This window comes from Cariama cristata, unplaced genomic scaffold, assembly GCF_000690535.1.
Source record: "Cariama cristata isolate BGI_N322 unplaced genomic scaffold, ASM69053v1 scaffold4070, whole genome shotgun sequence".
Classification (NCBI taxonomy): domain Eukaryota; kingdom Metazoa; phylum Chordata; class Aves; order Cariamiformes; family Cariamidae; genus Cariama; species Cariama cristata.
Genome location: NW_009595115.1, coordinates 49,192 through 71,287, shown reverse-complemented (window position 1 = coordinate 71,287; position 22,096 = coordinate 49,192). Strand labels below are relative to the sequence as shown.

Here is a 22,096-nt window from a genome sequence, read left to right as displayed (position 1 = left end):
GAAGAGCGGGGCACCTTGAGGGAGAAAAGAGATGTGATCTTAGAGAACGGGGCCAAAGTAGGGGCGGGGGGGAGGCGAGGGGAAAGTTAGATCCATTTAGACTGAAAATAAAGGAAAGGAAAAGCAGACCAAAAATTATGATGATAAATTCTATAGGACAGGGATGATCACCTCATGATTTTTAGAGCACATGGCATAATTGCTCTCTGATGAGAGATGCTGTCTGCAGTAGTAATAAATTGGCAAGAACAGAAATATTCTGTTCCAAGGCGAATGGGAACAGAATTGGATCTTCAGAAACAACACTGGATGAAAGCGACAAACAATGAGGTTTGGAGCAGGGACAGATGGACAACAATATCCTGACACCAAGAAGGTGACGGGCTGGGCCCAACAGAAACGGGTAGAGAAGCAGCTGAAGAGAGTAGAAGGTGGAGAAGAGAGCTGAAGGGAGACTCATGTGTGCGTTCAGATGGCTGCTAACTGGAGAGGGAACATCCTTGGTTGCCACACAAAAATAAAAATGAGCAGGACTGCTCCTAAGAAGAGAAAGCGAGGTTCAAAGAGAGGGAAGACGATCCAACCACTGGTAGGTTGGTTTGGACAACAGAACAAAAAAAATCCAAGATTTAAAAAAATACACTTTTCATTTCAGGAAAAAAAAAATGCAAAAGCAGCTTTTAAAAGTACACTTTCATTAGTTGATAGGAGGGGGACTCCCAGGTGCCCTAAAACTGCTGCAAAACTCCTAGAGCTTTAAGAAGTGATTTAAAAGATTTTGTGAAGATTTTGACCCTTGAATTTTCCCCTCCCAACACACATAGGAGTTTTACATACAACTTTTCCTTTACATTTTGTAGATAGCACAAGACAATAAAAAAGAACAGTAGTCAATATGAAAATACCCTACTCTCTAATACAGTGGATCAAAGCAAAGCTGAAACAAAACTTGAGGGAAACATCAATTGTAATCTAAATTATTTTTTAAAACTGTAGTACTGGAAAAGCCTTAGCATGGTTAAATATTTATGATTTCACATGTATGCTGATGCACTCTTTAAAAAACAAACAAACAAACCAACCCAAAAGGTATTGCAGAACGTATGGTGGTGATAGCCATTTCCGTATTTTGTAAAGGAAGGTACTCATTGCATTCACATGTCATTCTAGTTCAGTCTCCAAATGTGAAACAAGTAGAAAAGCAGATTAGTAAGAAGGGTAATCATTTCTGAATGAAATCTGAAGGGCTTTATTTTTTAACAAGCTCATTTTTCTAAGCATCTTGTACAGCTGTTAATCTAAACAACTATTGTAAATAGGCTGCCCTATTGTATACAGATCTGCCATAGATAATACACTGGACAGACAGGGCTGTCTGGAAGATCCCTCAGCCTTGTTTGCAAAAAAAACAGCTTCAAGGAACACATTGTACTAAGATTTAGGCCAAACCTAAGTTTCTGCCTTTGAGCTAAAAAGTTTTGAATACCTCGGGCAATGAGACTTCAGGAGAACTCTCTCCATGTACTACCAAGGCATCAGAATCAACCCAACTTTAGCATATTCTGGAAGGTGTCTCTCTTTTCTTAGACTTCCCCTGGAGATGTGATCATGTTTGAGAGGAAGAGTCTTTTCCCATTTGTTTTGTTATTCTTTACACAAACTCTGACATGTTTTGAAGTTGTGCTCGTTGTAGAAAAAAAAATATTCAACCAATAGTATACAGAGAACTTCTGGGCTGGAGATAAAACATAACAGGCAGACCCTTCCCCTGCATAACAAAATATATCAGAAACAACACTTTTTCGATCCGTCCTGGGCTACAACCTACACAACAACCCTCAAAAAAAGTTGAATATTTTCCATCAACCTCAGCGCAGAGCGCGCAATGTTGGTAATGCGTTGTGCGCTGTGACAGCATTGGCATCCCTCAGTTCCACACCCACTAAGTGTCACGCAAATGAAAAAGACCTTTGGGCCAGCTTCGTGCTGACCTGTGGGAGAAGTGAGATTGACTCAGTTCAGTGGATTAGCAGGGACTGTAAAAATACCAGTCACAATGTGTTCAAGCCTTGGGGACAGCTGCGATGAAACCAGCGTGCTGCCAAATACATTTAAGATGCATGAACTTGACATAATGTTGTTGAGAAAGTAAAAGTGACTATTCCAAAGGATGCTCCTCATTCTTAAAAACCAGTAGGTTTCTGCTGAAATAAGCCCCAAGTTATTTTCTCCACCCCAAAGATGTGTTTTTCCAGATACATTTTGCATAGTTCCCATCTACACATAAATACACACAGGTTCACATTCAAAGCTTTTACATTGCACCCACTGAAGCGTGCATGTAAAAGTGCATGAACAAAGTTTGTAACCATATGTCTAATAATTCAGTTTACGGTACAAAGGTTTGTACTTGCCACTTGTGGGGGCTATTTTGAAAGCTTATATAATTCAGTTCATGTTGTAAGGAAATAAATAAAAGACTAATATTTGGAGAGAGAAAATCCACCTTCTTGACCTTCTTTAATGTCTCGTCTTTATCAGGACATATGATTACAAATGATGCATAATAACACAACTGAGAACGGGCTCCGAGACGGATAACTCACAGGAAGGGAGACAAGCCAGTATGTTAAGAAAACAGAAAACTAGACAAACATGCTAATGCTGCTTTTTGTTTTCTACACATTCAACCTGCTTTAAAGGGTTTTCCATCACCAGGTATGTTACAAGAGTTTTCAGTTTATGTAGAGTCATGCAAATCAAACTAAATGAAAGCTGCAAACACAGGATATATGTTAGTGGTTAGTAGAATGCAAAACGCAAATACATCTTCGCCTTTCGTATTAGTAACATAAATACAGTCTTCACGCAAGCTTGTTTTACTTCTTATCATAGAAATTCTTTGCTGGTTGAAATGGTCCCAGTTCAAAAGTTAGCCCTTTTCTGAAATGAAGCGCAATTCCTACGTAACAGACAGTATAGCTTACAATTGTCCTGGATTGTCTGGGACAGTCCCACCAGTGACCAAGTGGTCCCGTGGTGTGGGAGCACTGCTCTTGGAGCTCCCACACCGCGAGACTGCTCCTGCAGCACCTCTCATTGGCACCCCACTTCTGTACCGTACAGGCAGAGCAAAGAAGAGGATGCCAATCAGAGGAGCAAAAAAGGAAGAGAAAAATAAGGGGGGTTGGGGAGGATAGGAGGACAGACATGGAAAGGGAGAAGAAGAAAAACAAGAAGGTTGGGGAGAGGAGAGAGAAACAACAGTCCATTAATTATCTTAACTGAATGCACCGACTAATACAACCACAAGACATTTTAAAACTGTTCCTCAGCCTCACCTCTCCTGTTACTTTTTCCATCCTAAAGCTGTAACTCCTGATGAAGACAGTAAACCTTGGGTCCCCCCCAAAAACACCAGGCCATGATTTACTTCAAATGCTGTGAGTAAAATCTATCATGTAACTTCCACATTCCTCCAAGATATTTGCTGAATCATTATTTTAATTATGTAAATGAGACAGGAAAAGTACATTTGATAAAGGGCTTTCATTTTCTTTTTTAAGAAGAAACCTTAATATTATCCCCAAGTTTGTCATACATAAGTTTTTTGCCCTTTATAATCATTAAATTTCTCTGCCCACTTTGCTGAAGTGCCCAAGACCCTGGAGATCTGGAGAAGACTGGTGTGATATAGATTTCCTCTTCATCTTGCTGGGGTGTGCTAAGCACAGAGCACACGCTAGGTAGTCATAGAGGATGGACAGCAGCTGCCCGAAGTCACAGTTATCCTGTATCGAGTATTATGTCAAATCTGTCCTCCTCTCTTTCTCATGATGGGGGAGAGAAGGGACAAGTATTGCTGGCTCCTCTCTTTTGACAAAAAGACAGCAAAGTAAGTCTTTGTATTAATTTAGGGGGAATCTTTTGTGAATTGTGGATCCCCTTCCAGGAGGGCGGTGTTTGTTGCAAAGCTTTCCCCTCATAACCTGGCATTGCCTGTACCAGCTCTCAACCACATACTTGCCATCTTCTCAGGAGACACAGCACAGTTCCTGAGAACAAACTCCTCCTGAATTGTACAACAATTTGTTATTTCTAGAGAGATAATGCACTTGGAGATTTTCAGATTCACCACTTAATATTACAGAAGTATAGAGTCTTGCAAGCGTATTCTAGCAAACACAACCGTTGAAAAGATGGAAATGTAGCTATAATACAGAGGAAAATAAAACAGCCATCTTCTTGAACCAAAACTGTCTCCTAGGTGTCACATAGTGCCTTTGAAGCATATTTCTATTATATAAGCAGGGAATGAACTTGTTCAGCAACAGTTCACCTTCTGAATATTACCACTTAAAGAAAGAAACATAGTGAGCTTAAAGTCCTTGCCCCCAAGAAGCAGCTCAGAGCAACAGCCCCAGCTATTCCTGTCTCTTCCTTGAGCTGGAAGCTTGGTTTTCTCTCTTTTCTTAATTTAAACTTGCTTTCTTTAATTCTGGGTTTCTACCCACTACCTATGAATAACTCACAATTTTTCCTTTCTCAGACACACAATGAAAATACAGCAAGGGGGACACTTCTTTGATCCTCATGGCATTTTGCAGTGAAGTGGACCAGCAGTTTTTCAGGTCTTGTGATTAACTCACTGCTTCGCTCTTAAATGGCCTTCCAGCTTGTAACATAATTTTCAAAATTTAGACAGTATGTTTTCAATCTCAAGAGTGTTCACGGTGCACAAATCCCATCAAATGCACAATCTTTGGGGTCTTCATACGGACATGTGGCACAATTACAACGAGGAAAGATTTGGGATTTGGAATATTTTCTCCAGACAATCTTCCCCCTCAAAAAACTACCAGGTTTTCCCATGTACCTGCCTGAAAGAGAATGGAATAAACACATCTTCTTGGTTCCCTCCTTTATATCTGAAGGGACCGGGAGAGGCTACTTTTCAGCTGTGCCGTTTGCAGAAAATTTAAAGCTTTGTGAACTGGCTTCAATATTATTTGTTGCCATCTCACTCAGCCCTGTGAACACAGATTTCAAGACTCCTTGTCCTGAAGACCCGCTGATTTAGAACGTAAGTTTTTCTGGACACTGACAATTGAGTACTTGTAGACTTTTAGTTTCCTCTGGCTTGATCAACTGTCACTTTGGACCCTTGCAGGTGCAAAGAAAAGTCAGCCCAGTGCTTTAGGAAGCTTTTAAAATATGGTCAGACAAAACTCTTCATTAGCTGCTGCATTCTTTTGTATTCTTAGCAAACAGGAAATCTGGCACAGCTATGAATTCATACGTCTTGTGAGAGAAGTCAGCTTCACCCTGAAGCACATAATTGGTACAACCGTGGCCAAAAACTGAACTCTGACAATTACAATAGCCAACACATGAATCTCATCTTTCTGCACCCAAAACCCAGTACACCTTTCACAACTTAAGGCCCTATCCCTACCCCCATAAACTTGCCTACATTTTGCCATAAAATTGCTGTTTCTAATTGTTTGGCTATAAATTCTGGTAATTTACATTAATTTGATAAAGAAAGGGAAGTGAATGTATCTTTGCCTTGCAAGCTAAACATGAAAAGCATGGTATCTGTTGACAAATTTAGCAAAGTCCAAATACCAAAGATGTAATTATATTGAAGTAGCTGTAACTGAAAGAGGACATATAAACAAATGTGTAAAATAGCTGTGACTCTTTAGCAGAAGAGATGGAAAGGACAGTTACAAGGGTTTATTTTTGAAATAAACTTTAAAATGAAGTACAAATGAAGTTGATTACATAGAGACATTAAGAAGAAAAAAAGATATGGAGCATGTTAAAACCTCTTTTTTGCTCTCTTCAGTCTAGAACTTGTTATGGGATAGATTATTCCTTCCGATAGGCTACAGCATGCTATTTTCATGTACAGTCATTATGAAGAGATTATTATGGAAATCGGAGGTAACCTCACTGCAGAGGAGGTGTCTACCCATTTAATTAGGCGCACAAGGCATAAACAGAGTGTGTAGTGTGGAAACAGCAGAGGAGCTTCCAGCTTCAGCGCTGCTTTGAAGCGTCGGATAGCACAAAGCACGTTTTCCCTGCATTATGGATTACTGGTGTTGGTGTGACGAACAGGAAGCCTGCTTCGTTTGTCTTGTTACGTGTCGCTTTGCAGGTACTACATGTTTTGTTAAAAAGGTTGAAAAAGGCAAACTGCCTGTTCATTTCAGGGGGTGCCTTCCTCCACAGCAACACAGTAGGCCCAGCTGAATCAGCTTATGCAGCATAGGACTGAGAATGTGGGCAGACTCAAAAGTCAGGAAGCCTGAAGTGTACGTGGCAGACCGAGATACTCCTCTGAGAAGCAGGGTACTTGCTTGCATCAGACAGCAGACCCATGGCCAGGTTTCAGAGAAGGAAAGTTTCCTAGGAACCCAAAGGGACTGTGCTGATTTTCACTCCTGGACTGAAGAGACTGTTCTTACGCTCATATTGTTGATAATTCACTAGTACAAAACGATTGCAAGATCAGCTTAATTGGTCAATTAAACTCACTCTGCAGTTGCTTTTGCACCATCAAAGCGGAATAAAGCAGCTGGAAGGTACAAGGGTTTCTGGTGTAAAACATCTGGCCATCGTACTATTGGCGCTTGTTATTTCATGTGTAATAACAATTTAGCAGTATTCATCCAAAACAAATTTTTTTTCTTTTTTAACTCACTCTCAAAACATTCATGTTTACTAGATAATACACTATGCCTTTTTATAGAAAAATGGAGGAACAAAGACTTTATATGAGTAAATGAGAAAATAGAAAGAAATATGCTTAAAAGAAGGGGAAAAGAAATGGTTATGGTCCAACACTTTGGTGAAAAAAAAAAATAATCACTAATCTTCCTGCTGCATGTTTTTGTTAAAACGTCATGAAAAAAAGGGGTACAACATTTTTCTTCTCATTTTTCACACCTAACATTTGTTCTCCTATTCAAATACTGAGTGAAAAATTTATTACTTTCTGTCCATGATGTCCGGCATTGCATTCTTTGAAACCTTTAAAAACATAACCTAATTTATTTTTCGAAGGTCTGAATGAGATTAGGAGGTATTACTAACTCCATTTTGTATCTTGCAAATCAGCACACCAAGAAGATTTAAAGCCAAAAATCCCAAAAGTTGCCACTAGTTTTCAGTAGTCAAGTAAGAGATCCTTAGACCTTAATCTGTTCAACGTAATTATGTGTTACGTGTTTCTTCAAAGAACTGCTTAAATGATCTCCACTTGCATCTATGAGCGTGCAGTTTTTCTGCAAATTCAGCCCTACTGCTCTCAGCCGACAGCAGGAGATGAGGTGGTACACGGAGTTAGAAGCTGCCTGTAAAAATACTCTATTTGCCAACCATCACCAAGAAGCCCTAGGACAGAATCAGGACCAGCAAGAATGCAGCTCTCCACGGGCTTCAGAGCACTCTCTTCTCGCCATCCCGGCCTCTTTCTACTCACAGCACTCTCATCTTTTGCAATACCTGCAGCGGGGATCCTACAGTGCACCCGCTGCATTCCCCGAGAACTACGTATCCTGTTCTCTAACTAGGGCAGGACCCCTGTGGGGAGAACAATATGCCATCACACTATTGGTATTGTTACTAGTCATGTGTTCTGGGTAAACTGAAGGGAAACAACTAAGCTTAAATTCTTTCTGTGGGTTAACCCACAGCAGTCCTTTCTGCCAGTGCCCAACATTGGGCAAAAGCAAGAAAAGTCGTGACAAAAGAATGACCACTTATAAAAAGAAACTTTTGATAAAGAGACTGCATGGATTCACAGTTGAGTCATCAACTGGGTTCACAGGTGTAGATTTATTGTTCCAGATTGCAAAAGGCAAAGTACTTTACTGGTTATAGATACTTCTGTTTTGTCCCAGCAGTCCTGTCCCAGTCAGAGTTTTTACTCACCTACTCCCCTAGGTCTGTGTTTCACTGGACCTCACCCTCTGTGCTTAGCTCTTACCTCTTTTCTTTACTGTCCTCTCCCATACTGTTCTCCTTCCAGCTTATTTTTTTCAGAATAATTCAGCCTAAGGCCAACATGTACCATGGGAAATTTCAGCTTTAACAGTAACAACCTGACGCAAGTATAAGCAACTGAAAATGTTTCAATGAAAACATCACCAAAAGCCTTAACTGCAAAGTATTTACAAGCTTACCCTGTCACGAATGCCCTGCTGCAGACATATGCACAGCTACACATACTAATTAGGAAAGAATATAACTGCTTATGTGAACAGCAGAAGAGAACGCAACACTCACAGGTGTTTTACTTACATATATTTTTCTCCATCACATTAACAGGGTGTACCCTGTGAACACCATTTTAAATGTCATCTTGTGAATTTTACATTTCCTGTCTTATTTCTAAGGTCTAATTTTAGTTGAATGAAAAGAGATTCAAAAGAATGCAACATACATTTGGAAATGAATGCCTTTGTGTGACATACCTCTCTTCTACTGAAACTTCCTTCAGCTGTTGATGTGGTTTTGTCCCTTCCATTTCTCGGATGCTTACTGCATAGATCTTAGTGGTATAGTCAATTGCTTTTTCTCTTGCAACATCACTATCATAACCTTAGAAAAATAAAACATAAAATAAAACAAACTACCCTTGTTTCATAGTGGAAGAGTAGAAAACAAGATCTGCACCAATAAAAGGAAGGAAACAAATCCTACACCAAGCTCTCCCTACACTGTACTTCGCACATGAAAGTTTCTCGCCTACTCCAAGTTCAACACCTGAGTCTCTGTGGAATGAAGACTAAATTAAAGACGTGTTTTATACAGTCCTTTTTACCTCCATCTTCTTCTGCATCTGTGTCTGATTCTTCACTATCAACCAGCTTACTCTCCTGAATGCCCAGAAATTCTCTGGTCCAGATCATCAAAGCTGTATCAGCACCACCTACAGTCAGCAGCACAGAATCATTGTGTAACCACCGAACATTGGTTACCTGTGCGCTGTGACCCACATACTTCTTGAATTTTGCACGTTGGCCCTGTAGCACAAAGAATTCGCATATTAGCAGTCTGACATCTTGCAAACAATGTCTTCCTTAATTCCTTCTCTTGTGCAGTTTCTCATCACAGAAATAAATACACTTATTACCTTCACTGGATAGGAAAAAAGCTTCACAAAGCCAAAATCATCTCCTGTAGCTAATAGCGTTCCATCTTTTGTAAGACTAGCTGCATTTACAACGGTGACATCACTGTGCATGGGCCAAATTCCTTCACAAGTAGGACCAAGAACACATGTCCAGGTGTCCCACTCAATCTTCTCTATCTGCAATCAAAATTTCCCCCCAAAAGTAATCTTAATACATACTAAATACACATGGGTTTCATGCATATATTTTTCCATGTTTGATATTAACATAGGTTTTTTAGTGTTTTTAGAAGCTGTTTATAAGTTTCCAGCTTGTTAATACAAACTATATATCTTCATCAAAAGGCTATCTGCAATCAAAATTTCCCCCCAAAAGTAATCTTAATACATACTAAATACACATGGGTTTCATGCGTATATTTTTCCATGTTTGATATTAACGTAATTTTTTTTAGTGTTTTTAGAAGCTGTTTACAAGTTTCCAGCTTGTTAATACAAACTACATATCTTCCTCAAAAGGCTTAAAACTTTAAACATTCCTACTTTCCCAAGGTAGAGGATGATTTGGATACAAATCTCCTTAAAGATTTTCTGAGGTGCTAAACACTGGCAATTTTGTAGAACTATGTGTCACAAACAATTAACATCATTAAAAGCCAGGTCATACTGTTTAAAGATGGTTTATAACCTGTATGCACACAGATTACACAGAAAACAGGTCACTGTTCAGGAAAGGGGGTGATGGGAAACGACTGCTATTAATCAAACAACAATAAATTTAGAGCTACAAACAGAAACTTGCAGTTCTATCATTTACAAATACTAGGAAAGACACCATAGAGAATGATTAAATAATTCTAAATCTAACCACATAAATACAGTATTTTAAAAGGAAAAAAAAATATACAATTTGAAGACAAATTGTGCTAATTTTCAACAGTCCAGAAAAAATAACTTTCACAGCAAAAAAAATCCAGTAAGCATAATTCATACCTCAGCAATTCTTATAATGTGCCTTTTCCCCCTTGGTGCTTCAAAAAATAGCTGTTCTTTGGCACCAGAATTGACTTGCAATAACTTTCCTAGATATGAAATAAGAGTTTATTATGAATCTTATTCATTATTATGAATATTATGAGCTATCTTTTGATTAAGAGATTTAGGGGGGTAAGCTAAGAAATTACCCTCTAGAGAGTTATGCATAGCAAGAGTAAAACAGATGCTTAGAATCACTCTCATAAGAATCCTATACTCCCGATTCACAGCCAAAATAATATTTTAAATACCATCCAATGTCCTTAAAAAATTACTGTCTTGCAGCTAATCACTTTGTTCTGATAAGAAATACTTTGCTTGTGTTTTCATCATCATGGTAGTGGAAAGTAAAAAAAAAAAAATGTATGCTATTAATTTCCGTAACTTCTGGCAAAGCTGTCTTGCACTTTTGGCACTGCCTAACTGGTGCATAGCCCAGCTACACACCACACTGTCTTTGAATATGAAGCTTACCATACCCATATAGCTACTGTGATCTTATGAACATAATCCTGTATGCAATTGATAACATATTAGCAAGCATTCGTGCATGAAGAAGCAAAAAATGCTTTCAAATTCAGTTTTACAATATTTCTGATACAAGAAAATTAAAGGCGTTTTCTGAATTTTTCAAATTATAACAATGGTACTAGTGTAAGAAATCCTGTGGGGATTTATTATCATAAAAGCAGTTCTACAATATCTAAAGTGCATAACTGCCAGGGAAACCACCTTTTTACTCAGAAACACTGGATTAGATTATCAACTGATATGCACTAGTTCAGTTCCAATGTTGCTGTATTTTGACCAGGCATCTTGCCCTTTGTTACATGAGCTACATTCAGTCTGTTGGAGTCACTGACAACAAGTAGTGTGATACGGGACTACTGATATGGGACTACTAGTATCATGCCCTTCCTACCTGACCTGTGTAAGACAGGCTAGACAATTTAGTGTATTAATCCTTTACATCTAGAAGTTCAGTTAGAGTTTCCAATAAGTACCATTAAGGACACAAAGAATTTTCAATTTTCTTATACTTTTTATCTGCACATGTAACACATCCAAGAACTGGCTACTACAGATATACAGGTAGTATCAGACAAATTGCTATTATTATGTTTACAACTATCAGTAGTCAGATTATCAGGGTTGCAAGCAGGCCCACAGTGCCAGCTCAGTTGCAGCATGGCTTACTAGCTCAAGAATGGCACCCAGATCTGAACGGATTCTGAAAGGAGTTTAGCTCCTGTTGTTGTCAGTGCACTTGCACCACATTTTGGGACTAGCACAACAGGGGAAGCACAGCTCTGACACACAGGTGGTTCCACACAGAATCATATTATGTCCAGGAAAGCTTATTTGCATAAGCTCGTTATTGATCCTGCTAGACTTAACTAGTTGTGACAATAAGGCTCTCTAACTTCATTGCAGTGATTGCCACATAATGCTCAGCAAAGAAGAAAGGAAATTGGACATAAAAGGTGGAAAAGAAAAATGTGCCACACACACTACAAAACTATAAAAAGAACAGTGCAAAGAAAAGCAATATTATGTTCATAAGCGACATTTTAGTCATATGTTGTCAGCAGTGAAGTACCATGTACTCTGGTACAAACGCTACAAATGAGGATGAACTCCGCCAACAAATGTAATTGCACTGAACCCATATGGTGCTTGATGTTGAAAAACCATTTGCATTAGTAGTTATAGTTTATCTTAGTAACTGGTACGAGAACAGTCTTCTGATATTCCGTTTTATAGGCATTTTAAAATTATATCTCTGGTCAAACATTTTACCTCTTGAGTCCCAGTCAATGTGCGTGATATAGCTAGATGCACCTTTACAAATGCCAACTCTTTTGCTGGTAAGTACATTGTAAATATCTACAAAATTATCATGGGAAGCCACAGCCAGGTACTTTCCTGATTCTGTAAAGAGGAGACATGGAGGTTATTAAAGGTGTACATGTTACAATTGTTATTATTATTATGCATTTTTACTATTGTCATGCATCCAAATGCATCAGTTATGGGTGGGCCCCATTATAGGGTGCATACCACTGTACAGAATTGTAAAGTACTTAAATGCATGGAGTGCCTCTAAAGCCAGTCTACCTTCTGACCATTCATTCTTTTGTCTAGAGGAGAAAAACAATATAAGTCCTGCCCTTTCACCTTATCATCTGGTTATACCTCGTGAAAACTTTATATCCGAGATCATTTCCTTTCTGTGGTGAAAAGAGACCATGTCTTCAACAGTGTCAGCATTTACCACCAGAAAACTCCCATCATTCAACCCTACAGCCAAGGCTTTCCCATCAGGAGAAAATGCACAGCATCGTCCACCTAGAAAAGAAAATGAAAAGGAGTATCGTAAGGCTTACAAACTTGGGATTGAGAAAACCATCAAGAAACTGCAACTGAAAGGTTCTTACATCGAGTATATACTTTTAAAATACATTTGTTACTTATTAAAACAAATACATTATGTGATAGGAGGGCTATGATTAATGTCTTATTAAATGGGAATGTACCCTCTGTATAGGCTGTTCCTGAGTTGACAATGGTGATTTGATCAGTCTTGAAATGGGTTTAGGTACAAATACCACCTTCCAACTACATTCTATACACATCAATGATAGAAATAAAATTAAAAAACCAAAACCAAACCACATACAGAAAGAATACCCAGATGGAAAATTCAAAGATTCATTATGGCATAACTAACTGTATGTCTTTCAGGGATTCTACACTTGAAATCTTCTTCATTATATGACTGAATAATGGTTCCTTTCAGGTGGAGCACATTTAAAAGAGAGATGTACTACGCTTCCTCCACTTAGGTTTTGCCTCAACATTATTTCTGACCATACTCTCTCATACAGCTATCCTCATCCGTCCCTGAGTTCACCTCTCCAAAACATTTGACTCCTGTTTTCCCTCAGCCAGTTAGAGTTCCTGTGCTCTGGATCTGTCACTGAAAATGAAGCATGTTGAATTTACACCATAAAACTTCCTGAAGGATATCAATGAGTTAATGAAATAAGAGTAATTTTGAGAAGGCAGCATTTCAACATAGTTCATCTAATTTTATACAGGGGAAAGGGCAGGAAGACTGTTCATTTTCAGAGAAGTTGGTATAACATGTAAAGTTCATCTTGCCACTGAAGGCTAAGTGTGCTCAGCATGCAGAAAACTTTACATTTGTCTTTATACAGAAACTTTTTAATGTGAGCAACAAATACACTGGCCTAAGTATTCTTCGGAAGGAAAATGATTCTGAGGTCAACTCATTCCCCTTGGAATCAGAGGAAAATAGATTAAAGTTCATTTTATTATTACTCATTACAATAGATTATGATCCTTTTTCTTTCTACCCTTTTCATTGACTTGACACATGCCAAAGACAATTTACCTCCTGTGCTTCCAATTTCTTAATGACTGTGTCCTCTTCCTACCTACTTAAGGCCTGTGATACGCACTGAAAGCAAAGATGGAACTGTTACAGAAATAGAGCAGTATCATTACTATCACAGTGTATGGCCAAATGAGAATTACCTTTTTTGAGCTTCCTCACTGCCAGCATGCGGTGCTGGGATGAAAGTTCCCAGATTCGTAGTGTTTTATCATCGCTCACTGTTGCACAGACAGGCAAGAGAGGATGAGCTGCCAAACCCCAGACTTCTCCTTCCATATGTCCCTGACGGAAATAATTTCATGTAAGAGAAAATAATGTATTTGGGTTTATGTAGAATGTTCTAGCACTTGCCCTGCCTCCTTTTACAAGTCTTGGGCAATAAGGCTTTCACCATCTCCTCTCAAAAATTTGCCACATTCAAAGAGATCTGAATGTCTGGTCTGCTTCCTCTGACAAATATCTAAACTATACTCTTCCATAGACTCCTCCACTACTACTAGCTGTAATTTCTGTGCTTCCAGTGCTCTCTCTTCCAGACTCGAAATGAAAAGGCAATAGTTATGTTCCAAACAGAACTTTATGCTGAAATTCTAATGTGGGGTAATCTGTATTCAAGGTTTATGTAATTTTTCAGACCCTAGAGAACTTGTTCTCCCAACATACACATACTTAGTTCTTTTAATCTTTCCTCAAAACTCAGTTTTCAAACTTAAATCACTCTTCCTGCATTTTCTAGATTTCCTTCAACTTGCATACAGCTTGCTGGCACTGCATTTCAAGGTTAAATAATTTCTTACTATTCTCAATCTGGATTTCAGTTTGGTAACTGGCATTTTTGTTGAGATGGAAAAATACCATTAAAAGAAAAAGGGGAGGAACTGTCATGACACCTTGATTACACCTTGCGTATTTTCTATTTTTGCTCAAGCTGATGCATGCAAGCATGTAATTTAAGCTGGATGACAATTATAACACTTCTCTTTATCAGAAAACTCACAGCAATTGAATAATTTTAAGGTCATTTTACTATCTCACAACCTTAGTATTCATGTGAGGGGAACTATATTAGGATGAGATTGCAATTCCAAATTAGTGAATGAGTTAAATAATTTATAATATACAACTTTGCACATTTAGGTTAGTAAGGCTGTCATGCAGGCAATACAAATTTGAAAGATTAGTTTATGAGATTAGAACTAACTGGAAAGAAAAATAACAAATAAACAACATTTCTGTAAAAAACAATGTTAATTTAGTCAGTTATAGAAAAGAAAAAGTAAGAACTTGACAGATTACAAGTCAGTAAATGGTACATACAATTTTCTACGTATAGACATTAGGGTTATTCAAGACACTAAACCAAAGGAACATCAATAACATCAGTGGACATATATATGAAAATTTTTTAACCAAACTTCGCAAAATACTTTGTCTTGCAAAAGGAGGTCTCTTTATGCTTCACAACACATGCAATTACAGCTGCGTGTCACTGTAGAAAGCTGTCATAACTCTAAAACAATTTTTCACACATTGAATATAGGATCCTTCAGAATACACTACATTATTTCAGTAAAAGCAAATAAATGGAACACACATTAGTTCTACTCTTTATTTTTCATTTTTATGTTGGGTCCTAAACTAAAATGTCTAAAAAATTCATAAAAAGTCTCATCAGTCTTTGAACTTAACAGACTGTTTGTTTTACCTTCAGAATTCTGTCATCCACAGTGAATCTCAAATTTACATAAGAAAGCATCAACTTCTGCCTGAGCAAGGAAAGCAACAGTGGCTAACAGGATTAATGAAAACAGGACGAAAACAAATGGGAAAATTTAATAATGTCTTGAATTTCTACGGGCATTATTTTTGTATGGAAGATCCATATGGTACCTGAACAAGTAGAGTCATTGGGCCACTTTTATCAATTTCAAGTATCTCTCCATTTTTAGTTCCCACTAGAATATGCCCGTGTCCTAGACTGATGGCTCGAATAGAGGGATTGTCTTCTAAAAGCAAACCTGGAGAATACAAACATACTAATTTTAGGTTTTTATTGTGAAATCAAAAAGAGCCTTATATCACCTATAGTTCATACAGTTTATATCATCTATAATTAATTTTTTAAAAATAATGATATATGAGATACACTTGCCTGATCAAATTACTAGATAAACCAAGGATTTAATTAATATTTCAAAGGAGGGGAGCTTGTGCTAGTCTATTTTGTGGCAACATAAAGATTGATATTTTACTGCTTGAACAGTGACAGTGTAGAAGGGGTTCAGATGCTCCAGCAACATGGTCATTAATTCTGTTATTATCTGTGAACATCACTTTATAGACTTCCACACTGATGCCTTGGGAAGTACAAATTAACAGGTCTTTCCAACTCACAGGGACCTTGGTCTCACTACGTGAAATTTGGCCAGTTGAGGAAGCTAGCTGCTAAACAGAACAGATTTTGGAACAGCCAGACTCGCAGGCTTGTGACATTTTTTTAAAAAATAATTTCTTTGGTGAAAACAAAGCCAAAGGTCATGGAATAGAGAAGGGTATAGCAGAACAAACTACAAATGACAAAGATTGTGTGAAATACAACTTGGATCAATCAAAACAGAAAATTCCAGCACAGAGTAGTAAGTAGTATATTACTGTTCTCTTTGTGTTCAGGTAAGATTTGACACTTATAACTGTCATTTTACCAGCCTTCCTGCATGCAGTCCTTATTAAAACACACTGAAAAATAATACCTTTAGAACTAGCAGATAGTGCTGCTCTTTTGATAGCATACGTCTTCAGACATCTTTCAAACATATCATCCCAAAGTGCCACAATTCCATCTTTTCCACCAGTTACAAAACCCTGTATGATCACAGTATGAAAACATAGGCAAATGTTAGCACTTACACGTTAATATTTTAAAAGACATGTCCAAAGGCAGTATAAATTCTCCCCTGCATTATATTCATGTGTCCAATTAAAAATACTGGAGCCTATACTTATGAATTAAAAATAAGAGGAGATTGAGAGACCTGCATTTCTAGGGTTATAAAGACTTATAACCATGCAGAGTGCATACTATTGTAAACAGTAATGCTGGGCCATAACATTTTTCTGCATGTGGAAATAAGGTATGGAAAAACATGTCCTTCATCCTTAGAACAGGGAGCAGTTGGTAAAAACAGCTTCTCAAGTTATTCCAAGTTCAATGGACTTAACAGATGTTCTGTGTTAGAAACTGAGTTCTAATTATGCATAGGGACCGATTCTTTGATTAATTCCCTTGGTAGATTCTCTTTATCTGTGCCAAGTGAGTGCAAAACACAGCATAAATAACTAACCAACAAAAATGTAAGTGAAGAGGATGTTTAGAAGATAGAGTGCCAAGATCAAGCAGAAAAAATGATGGAAAAGCTAGGAACAATCAATTAGGGCCAGAAAGGACTGAGCCACAGGGATCTTAACTGACCTTGATATATAAAAATGTTAATAGCCAATATTCTTCTTCTCATAATATACTTTTAAAGTTGAAACTGTAATCTCAAAAAAGACATTCCACTATCAACATCTTCAAATTGCCAGTGGATTTCAACTGGCAAAACTTTGCCCCAACCTCATTTATGTGATGTCAATAATACATTTTGCCATAGTTTCTTTTAAAGATTCGTTGATGCAACTGAAGCAAAATACTTTTGATATCGGGAATAATTAACTCAGAAAATCAAAACCTTTGGATAGTGAAGCCTTGCTTGCTTAAGATACAGTGATAATATTATTAAAAAATTCATGTTTCATATTTTGGAAACTGATAATGCAAAAATATTTTTGGGATCAGGTTGAAGAGGCAACCAATGTTACTTGTCACTCTCCTGTGGTTTACAACTATGAAAACGACATGCATGAGCATAGTGAGAAATAAATTCTGCCTATTTAGAGGTCAGAAAGCTATTCATCAGGTAACGAGCTGTTGTGGTTTAACCTGGCAGGCAGTTAAATGCCATATAGCCACTCACTCACTCCTCTTCGTGGGTTGAGATAAAGACAATTTAATAAGGCAGAAAAGGAAGTGAAAACAAAATAATGATAATAATAATGATAAAAAAATTAGAATATACAAAACAAGTGATGCACGATGCAACTGCTCACCACCCGCTGACTGATTCCCAGCCAGTTCCCAAGCAGCAGCCCCCCAGCCAGCTTTCCCACAGTTTATGTACTGGGCATGATGTCATATGGCATGGAATATCCCCTTGGTCAGCTGGGGTCAGCTGTCCCGGCTGTGTCCCCTCCCAGTTTGTTGTGTCCCCTAGCGTCCCACCTTCTTGGGCCCCCCAGCCTACTCGCTGGTGGGGTGTGGTGAGAAGCAGAAAAGTCCTTGACTTAGTGTAAGCACTGCTCAGCAACAGCTAAAACATCAGTGCGTTATCAACATTATTCTCATCCTAAATCCAAAACACAGCACTGTACCAGTTACTAGGAAGAAAATGAACTCTATCCCAGCTGAAACCAGGACATGAGCCCATATATGTTACGTGCTTACAAATACACACGTATTAAATAACAGAACTCATTAATACTGGTTTTGTGATTTTAATCATGTTCAGATTCATCTAGTGCAATTTGTTTCTGCACCTTCAATGTTAGCGCAATGCAGAACAATGTATTGCTTACATACACATGTACAAAACCCGAGTAACTTCGGTGGGAGTTATACACTTCTAAAATCCAGTTATGCAACAAAAATAATAAACCTGAATGGATGACATAAGACGGAAGTACCTTATCCAACGCATGCATGGCAAATACAGGCCCATCATGGGCTTTCACTGTCTTAAGCAGCAGAGTATCCTTCCAGATGTAAATGTCTCCAGTAGCAGCGCCAGAGAAAACCAGATCTTCTATTCGCCCATATGAAACACTCATCATAGTTTCCAATTTTCCAGTAGTTCCAAATGTTCCCCGTTTTGATGTAAAGCCTCCACCTGCAATATAAATGAAAGTAAGTCTTTTTATATTTCATTTTGTAGCTGTAATGCTGTAAAGGACAAATGTCTTGACCTCATCATCTCTTGTGATTGCCTAAGACATGGTAGATAATAGAAATACTGGAAACATAACGCACAAGGGAAAAATACAATAAAAGAAAGTTCATCTAGTAATGACAGTTTTGAAGCAGTACAGGCTCTATTTTTCAGATTGTTATTTCCAAGCAAATGATAAATTTTGGTGAGGAACTGTGTAAAAAGAATTAATACAATGGCTGGCAGGATATTTTTTCGCACAGAACAGTGTGCCAAGCTCCTACCACGCTTTTTCTATTTAGAGGTGACCACAACCACACATGAGATACTAGAGGTGTGTTTTGGTTTTCCACTGGCAACCTGACAACTTGACAGCACTTTTGCAGAAAAAATGGCAAGATTTGCTCCTCTTCTGATTGTCAGAGAACCAAATTGCCACGGCCTTACTTTGGTTCAGAAAGGATGAACCACGCTTCATATATGCCTATGAATTCGACAAATAAGACAAAAATACATATACAATTACAAAATAATATAGGCAGTGGTGTCCTTGTGTCAAGTCATGACGTATTTCACAGTTAACACCAGACTGATATTCCCAATTCCACTGAGTAAATCTTAACTCAAAACATACCATTTTTATTGCAAAGAGACTATTTTTGGAGTAAGATACTGCTTAATGCAAATTCCTGTAATAGAATTTGGCAAACTACAATGCAAGACTATTTAATTACTAGAAAAATAACCTAAACAGAAAAAATGCAGGAAAAAAAAACACTTAATTTTTAAACTGAGAGCACCTGAACCACTTGAACACTGTAAACTACGATGTAAGTATAGGAACTTCTTATAACTATCTAATTTTGAGTTGTCTTGAGTTCTATTTTTAGCTGCCCTTGTGCTGCCTACCTTTGCTGAATATTACAGAGAAAAGATGCTGAGATCTTTCTACCTAGTACTCGTGTAATGTGTATATGATTAAAAGTCATGAAGAACAAAAAAATTCAGTCCTGAATAAAAACCATCCTCAATCAGAAATCAACTTTGCTTTTTCTCAGTTTGACAGAACAGTCTAGACTGATAGCTACTTCCCATTCTGAATATTTTGCTTGTTAGCATGCAGAATCTTATCCTGTTTTTAAATAATGGAAAACTCATTTTCATTTTTCATTATTTAGAAAAGGAAACAAAATTCCTGTGTCCTACAAAAAATATATTACCTTCATTCTTGTGATACCACATCACAATTTAAAATAAATTAAACTATTCAACACGGTACCTGTTTGCTGCCAAAATTTGATATGCTTGATCCCAACTGTGACTAGTTTGTCTACATGATGTGGATTACACTTCACTACAAATATTTTATCTCTATGGCCCCTGCAATAAAAAGAAAAATTAAAAAACATGGTAAGGGATGACTTAACATTTCTGACTAAACAGCATTTCATCGTATTGGACTAACCGCATGTAGTCTTCAACAATGAGCATCTAATCACCATGACTGTCATATTCCTGGTGCTAATACAACAGTATGGATCTATAACACTATGAGGATTGGCAGATGAGTCACAGAGGCTATGTCTACATTATCTCTACCATCATTACCCTATCTAACAGAAAGTAGAGCGCCGTACTTCTAATCTGCAAGAGTTTAGCCTTGAAAGTCTGACCCACAGGGCTGGCAGAATGTATTTGAGCATACACCATATAGGAATTAGATCACAGAAATGTGGTGAACAAAAACTGTCTCCCACTGAATTTCCATTCAGTTAAGTCATAATGAAGAAGCAGGCTACAAAGATCAATGCAATTAAGAAAAGGTATCAAGGGCAACATAAATATTTAAATGGATAAGAACTCAGTAAATATTTAAAATTCTCTGTCAAGAAAATCGAGGAAGTTTCACCATTACAAAAAATATTCCCAGATGCAAAGTAGCAATAATTTTTATTTCAGTGTTTTATAAAACACCAAAAGCAAAAATCACTGGCTTTTCAATACGCATTTTCAGGTTTTGTACTATTGTAATATCACTCGTCTGACAGGTTTAGTAGATCTGAAAAATCACATGGTTCTGATAACCATCTTGGTTTCAGTATTTTCTTTTGGTGAATCAGTCTATTCAAAAAATGGTCCTTTACACTTTTGAGGTTTGAAGTACATCATCTTGCAATTCCTCCTCCTGTTCCTCTACTTCACTATAATGCTGCCCAGCCTTTCAGTTCAGGCCAGTTATACTGCTGTTTCTGGAAGCATCTATCACACAGGCAAAACGTACCGCCCTGAGGCCAGAATCAAACTAATTGCATCCCAGCGCGGGTGTCCCCTGTAAAATGACAAGAGTACGTCTGTCTGCGTGATAGGATGAATAGTGCTGACACACGAGAACTGGACTGTACGGCCTACGTTTCCACTCCAATTTCCTACAATGGTCAGATCAAAACATGTGTATGAGCCTGTGTAGTTTTTGTGTCCTTGTGTTCCGAGGGACTGGCACAGGACATTTGGCCTTACAGAATGAAGAAAGGAAAAGAGCGTGATGTTCACTGATTTAGATTATAAATAAATTTGACAATGCCCCTCTCAGCTCCTTTAGGGATTGCAGTCCACTAATACAAACCTCTAGATTCAAATAGGACCAGCACTGCATCAGCATATAAGGCATGAGAAGCTAGTGAAACAAAGCTCAGATATGTTTTGATTCTAACAGTGTACGCTTACTCAATAAGGATTTTAATGAAACTAGACAGAAGACTGTAGAGTCAATATAGAGAAACAAGCTGTATAATTTATCTAGTGAGCAACTGAAACGAATAAATAAGAGTATATTCTGAACATTGTGACAAGAAAACTGAGGAGTCATGCTGAAATAAATCATCCCAAGAAGATTAAGCAAAAAGAATATTCACAAAAAATAAATAACTGCAGATTAAACATAATGAAAGTTTGTACACAGTGAACGTACACTTCATTTTTCTTCTTAGTTCTTTAGATGAAGTCTTCTTGTGGGCCTATATGATTGTAAGGAGATGTCCTTCTATTCTTGTCTGCTAAGGCCATGTGAAGGTAATTTCTAAAATTTGGATATAAACTCTCCTGTCTTGGTTTTTGTCTCCCTCTTTATATGTCCTACTGTGCTTACCAGAATGGGGGACTTGCCTGAAATATAAACAATAATTTAAAGCAGAACTTTTTAGAAGATAAACTATTTTTCATTCTCTGTGTGAGGACCCTGCATATTTTCAAAATAATAGATTAGCAATAATAGTCGATACATTGGTACATACAGCATTATACAGTGAAAAGAACCCAAGTACTTATATCTCTCCTGTAAGCAACAAGAGACAGGTAGCCATACAGCCCATCATTATCTCATTTTTAAAAGCTTAGAAGATCTCGATGGGAATATAGAAGGTATTTCTTCACTTATGAGTCTAAAGCACAATCTGTCTGGAGACGGTAAAACTA

General features: G+C 37.7%; 1 protein-coding gene across 1 annotated transcript in view; it reads right to left on the bottom strand.

The window, feature by feature from the left end:
- Positions 1-22,096, bottom strand: part of EML6 (echinoderm microtubule associated protein like 6) — a gene marked incomplete at both ends in the record, with an annotated part of 73,240 nt that overhangs the window by 13,331 nt on the left and 37,813 nt on the right. Inside the window, 11 exons of the mRNA XM_009700641.1 lie at positions 8,487-8,613; positions 8,837-9,038; positions 9,149-9,325; positions 10,142-10,230; positions 11,984-12,115; positions 12,380-12,532; positions 13,745-13,886; positions 15,495-15,622; positions 16,355-16,466; positions 18,384-18,586; positions 19,905-20,005. Of these exons, the coding sequence (XP_009698943.1) occupies positions 8,487-8,613; positions 8,837-9,038; positions 9,149-9,325; positions 10,142-10,230; positions 11,984-12,115; positions 12,380-12,532; positions 13,745-13,886; positions 15,495-15,622; positions 16,355-16,466; positions 18,384-18,586; positions 19,905-20,005 (1,566 nt within the window). The remainder of the gene's footprint in view (positions 1-8,486; positions 8,614-8,836; positions 9,039-9,148; positions 9,326-10,141; positions 10,231-11,983; positions 12,116-12,379; positions 12,533-13,744; positions 13,887-15,494; positions 15,623-16,354; positions 16,467-18,383; positions 18,587-19,904; positions 20,006-22,096) is intronic.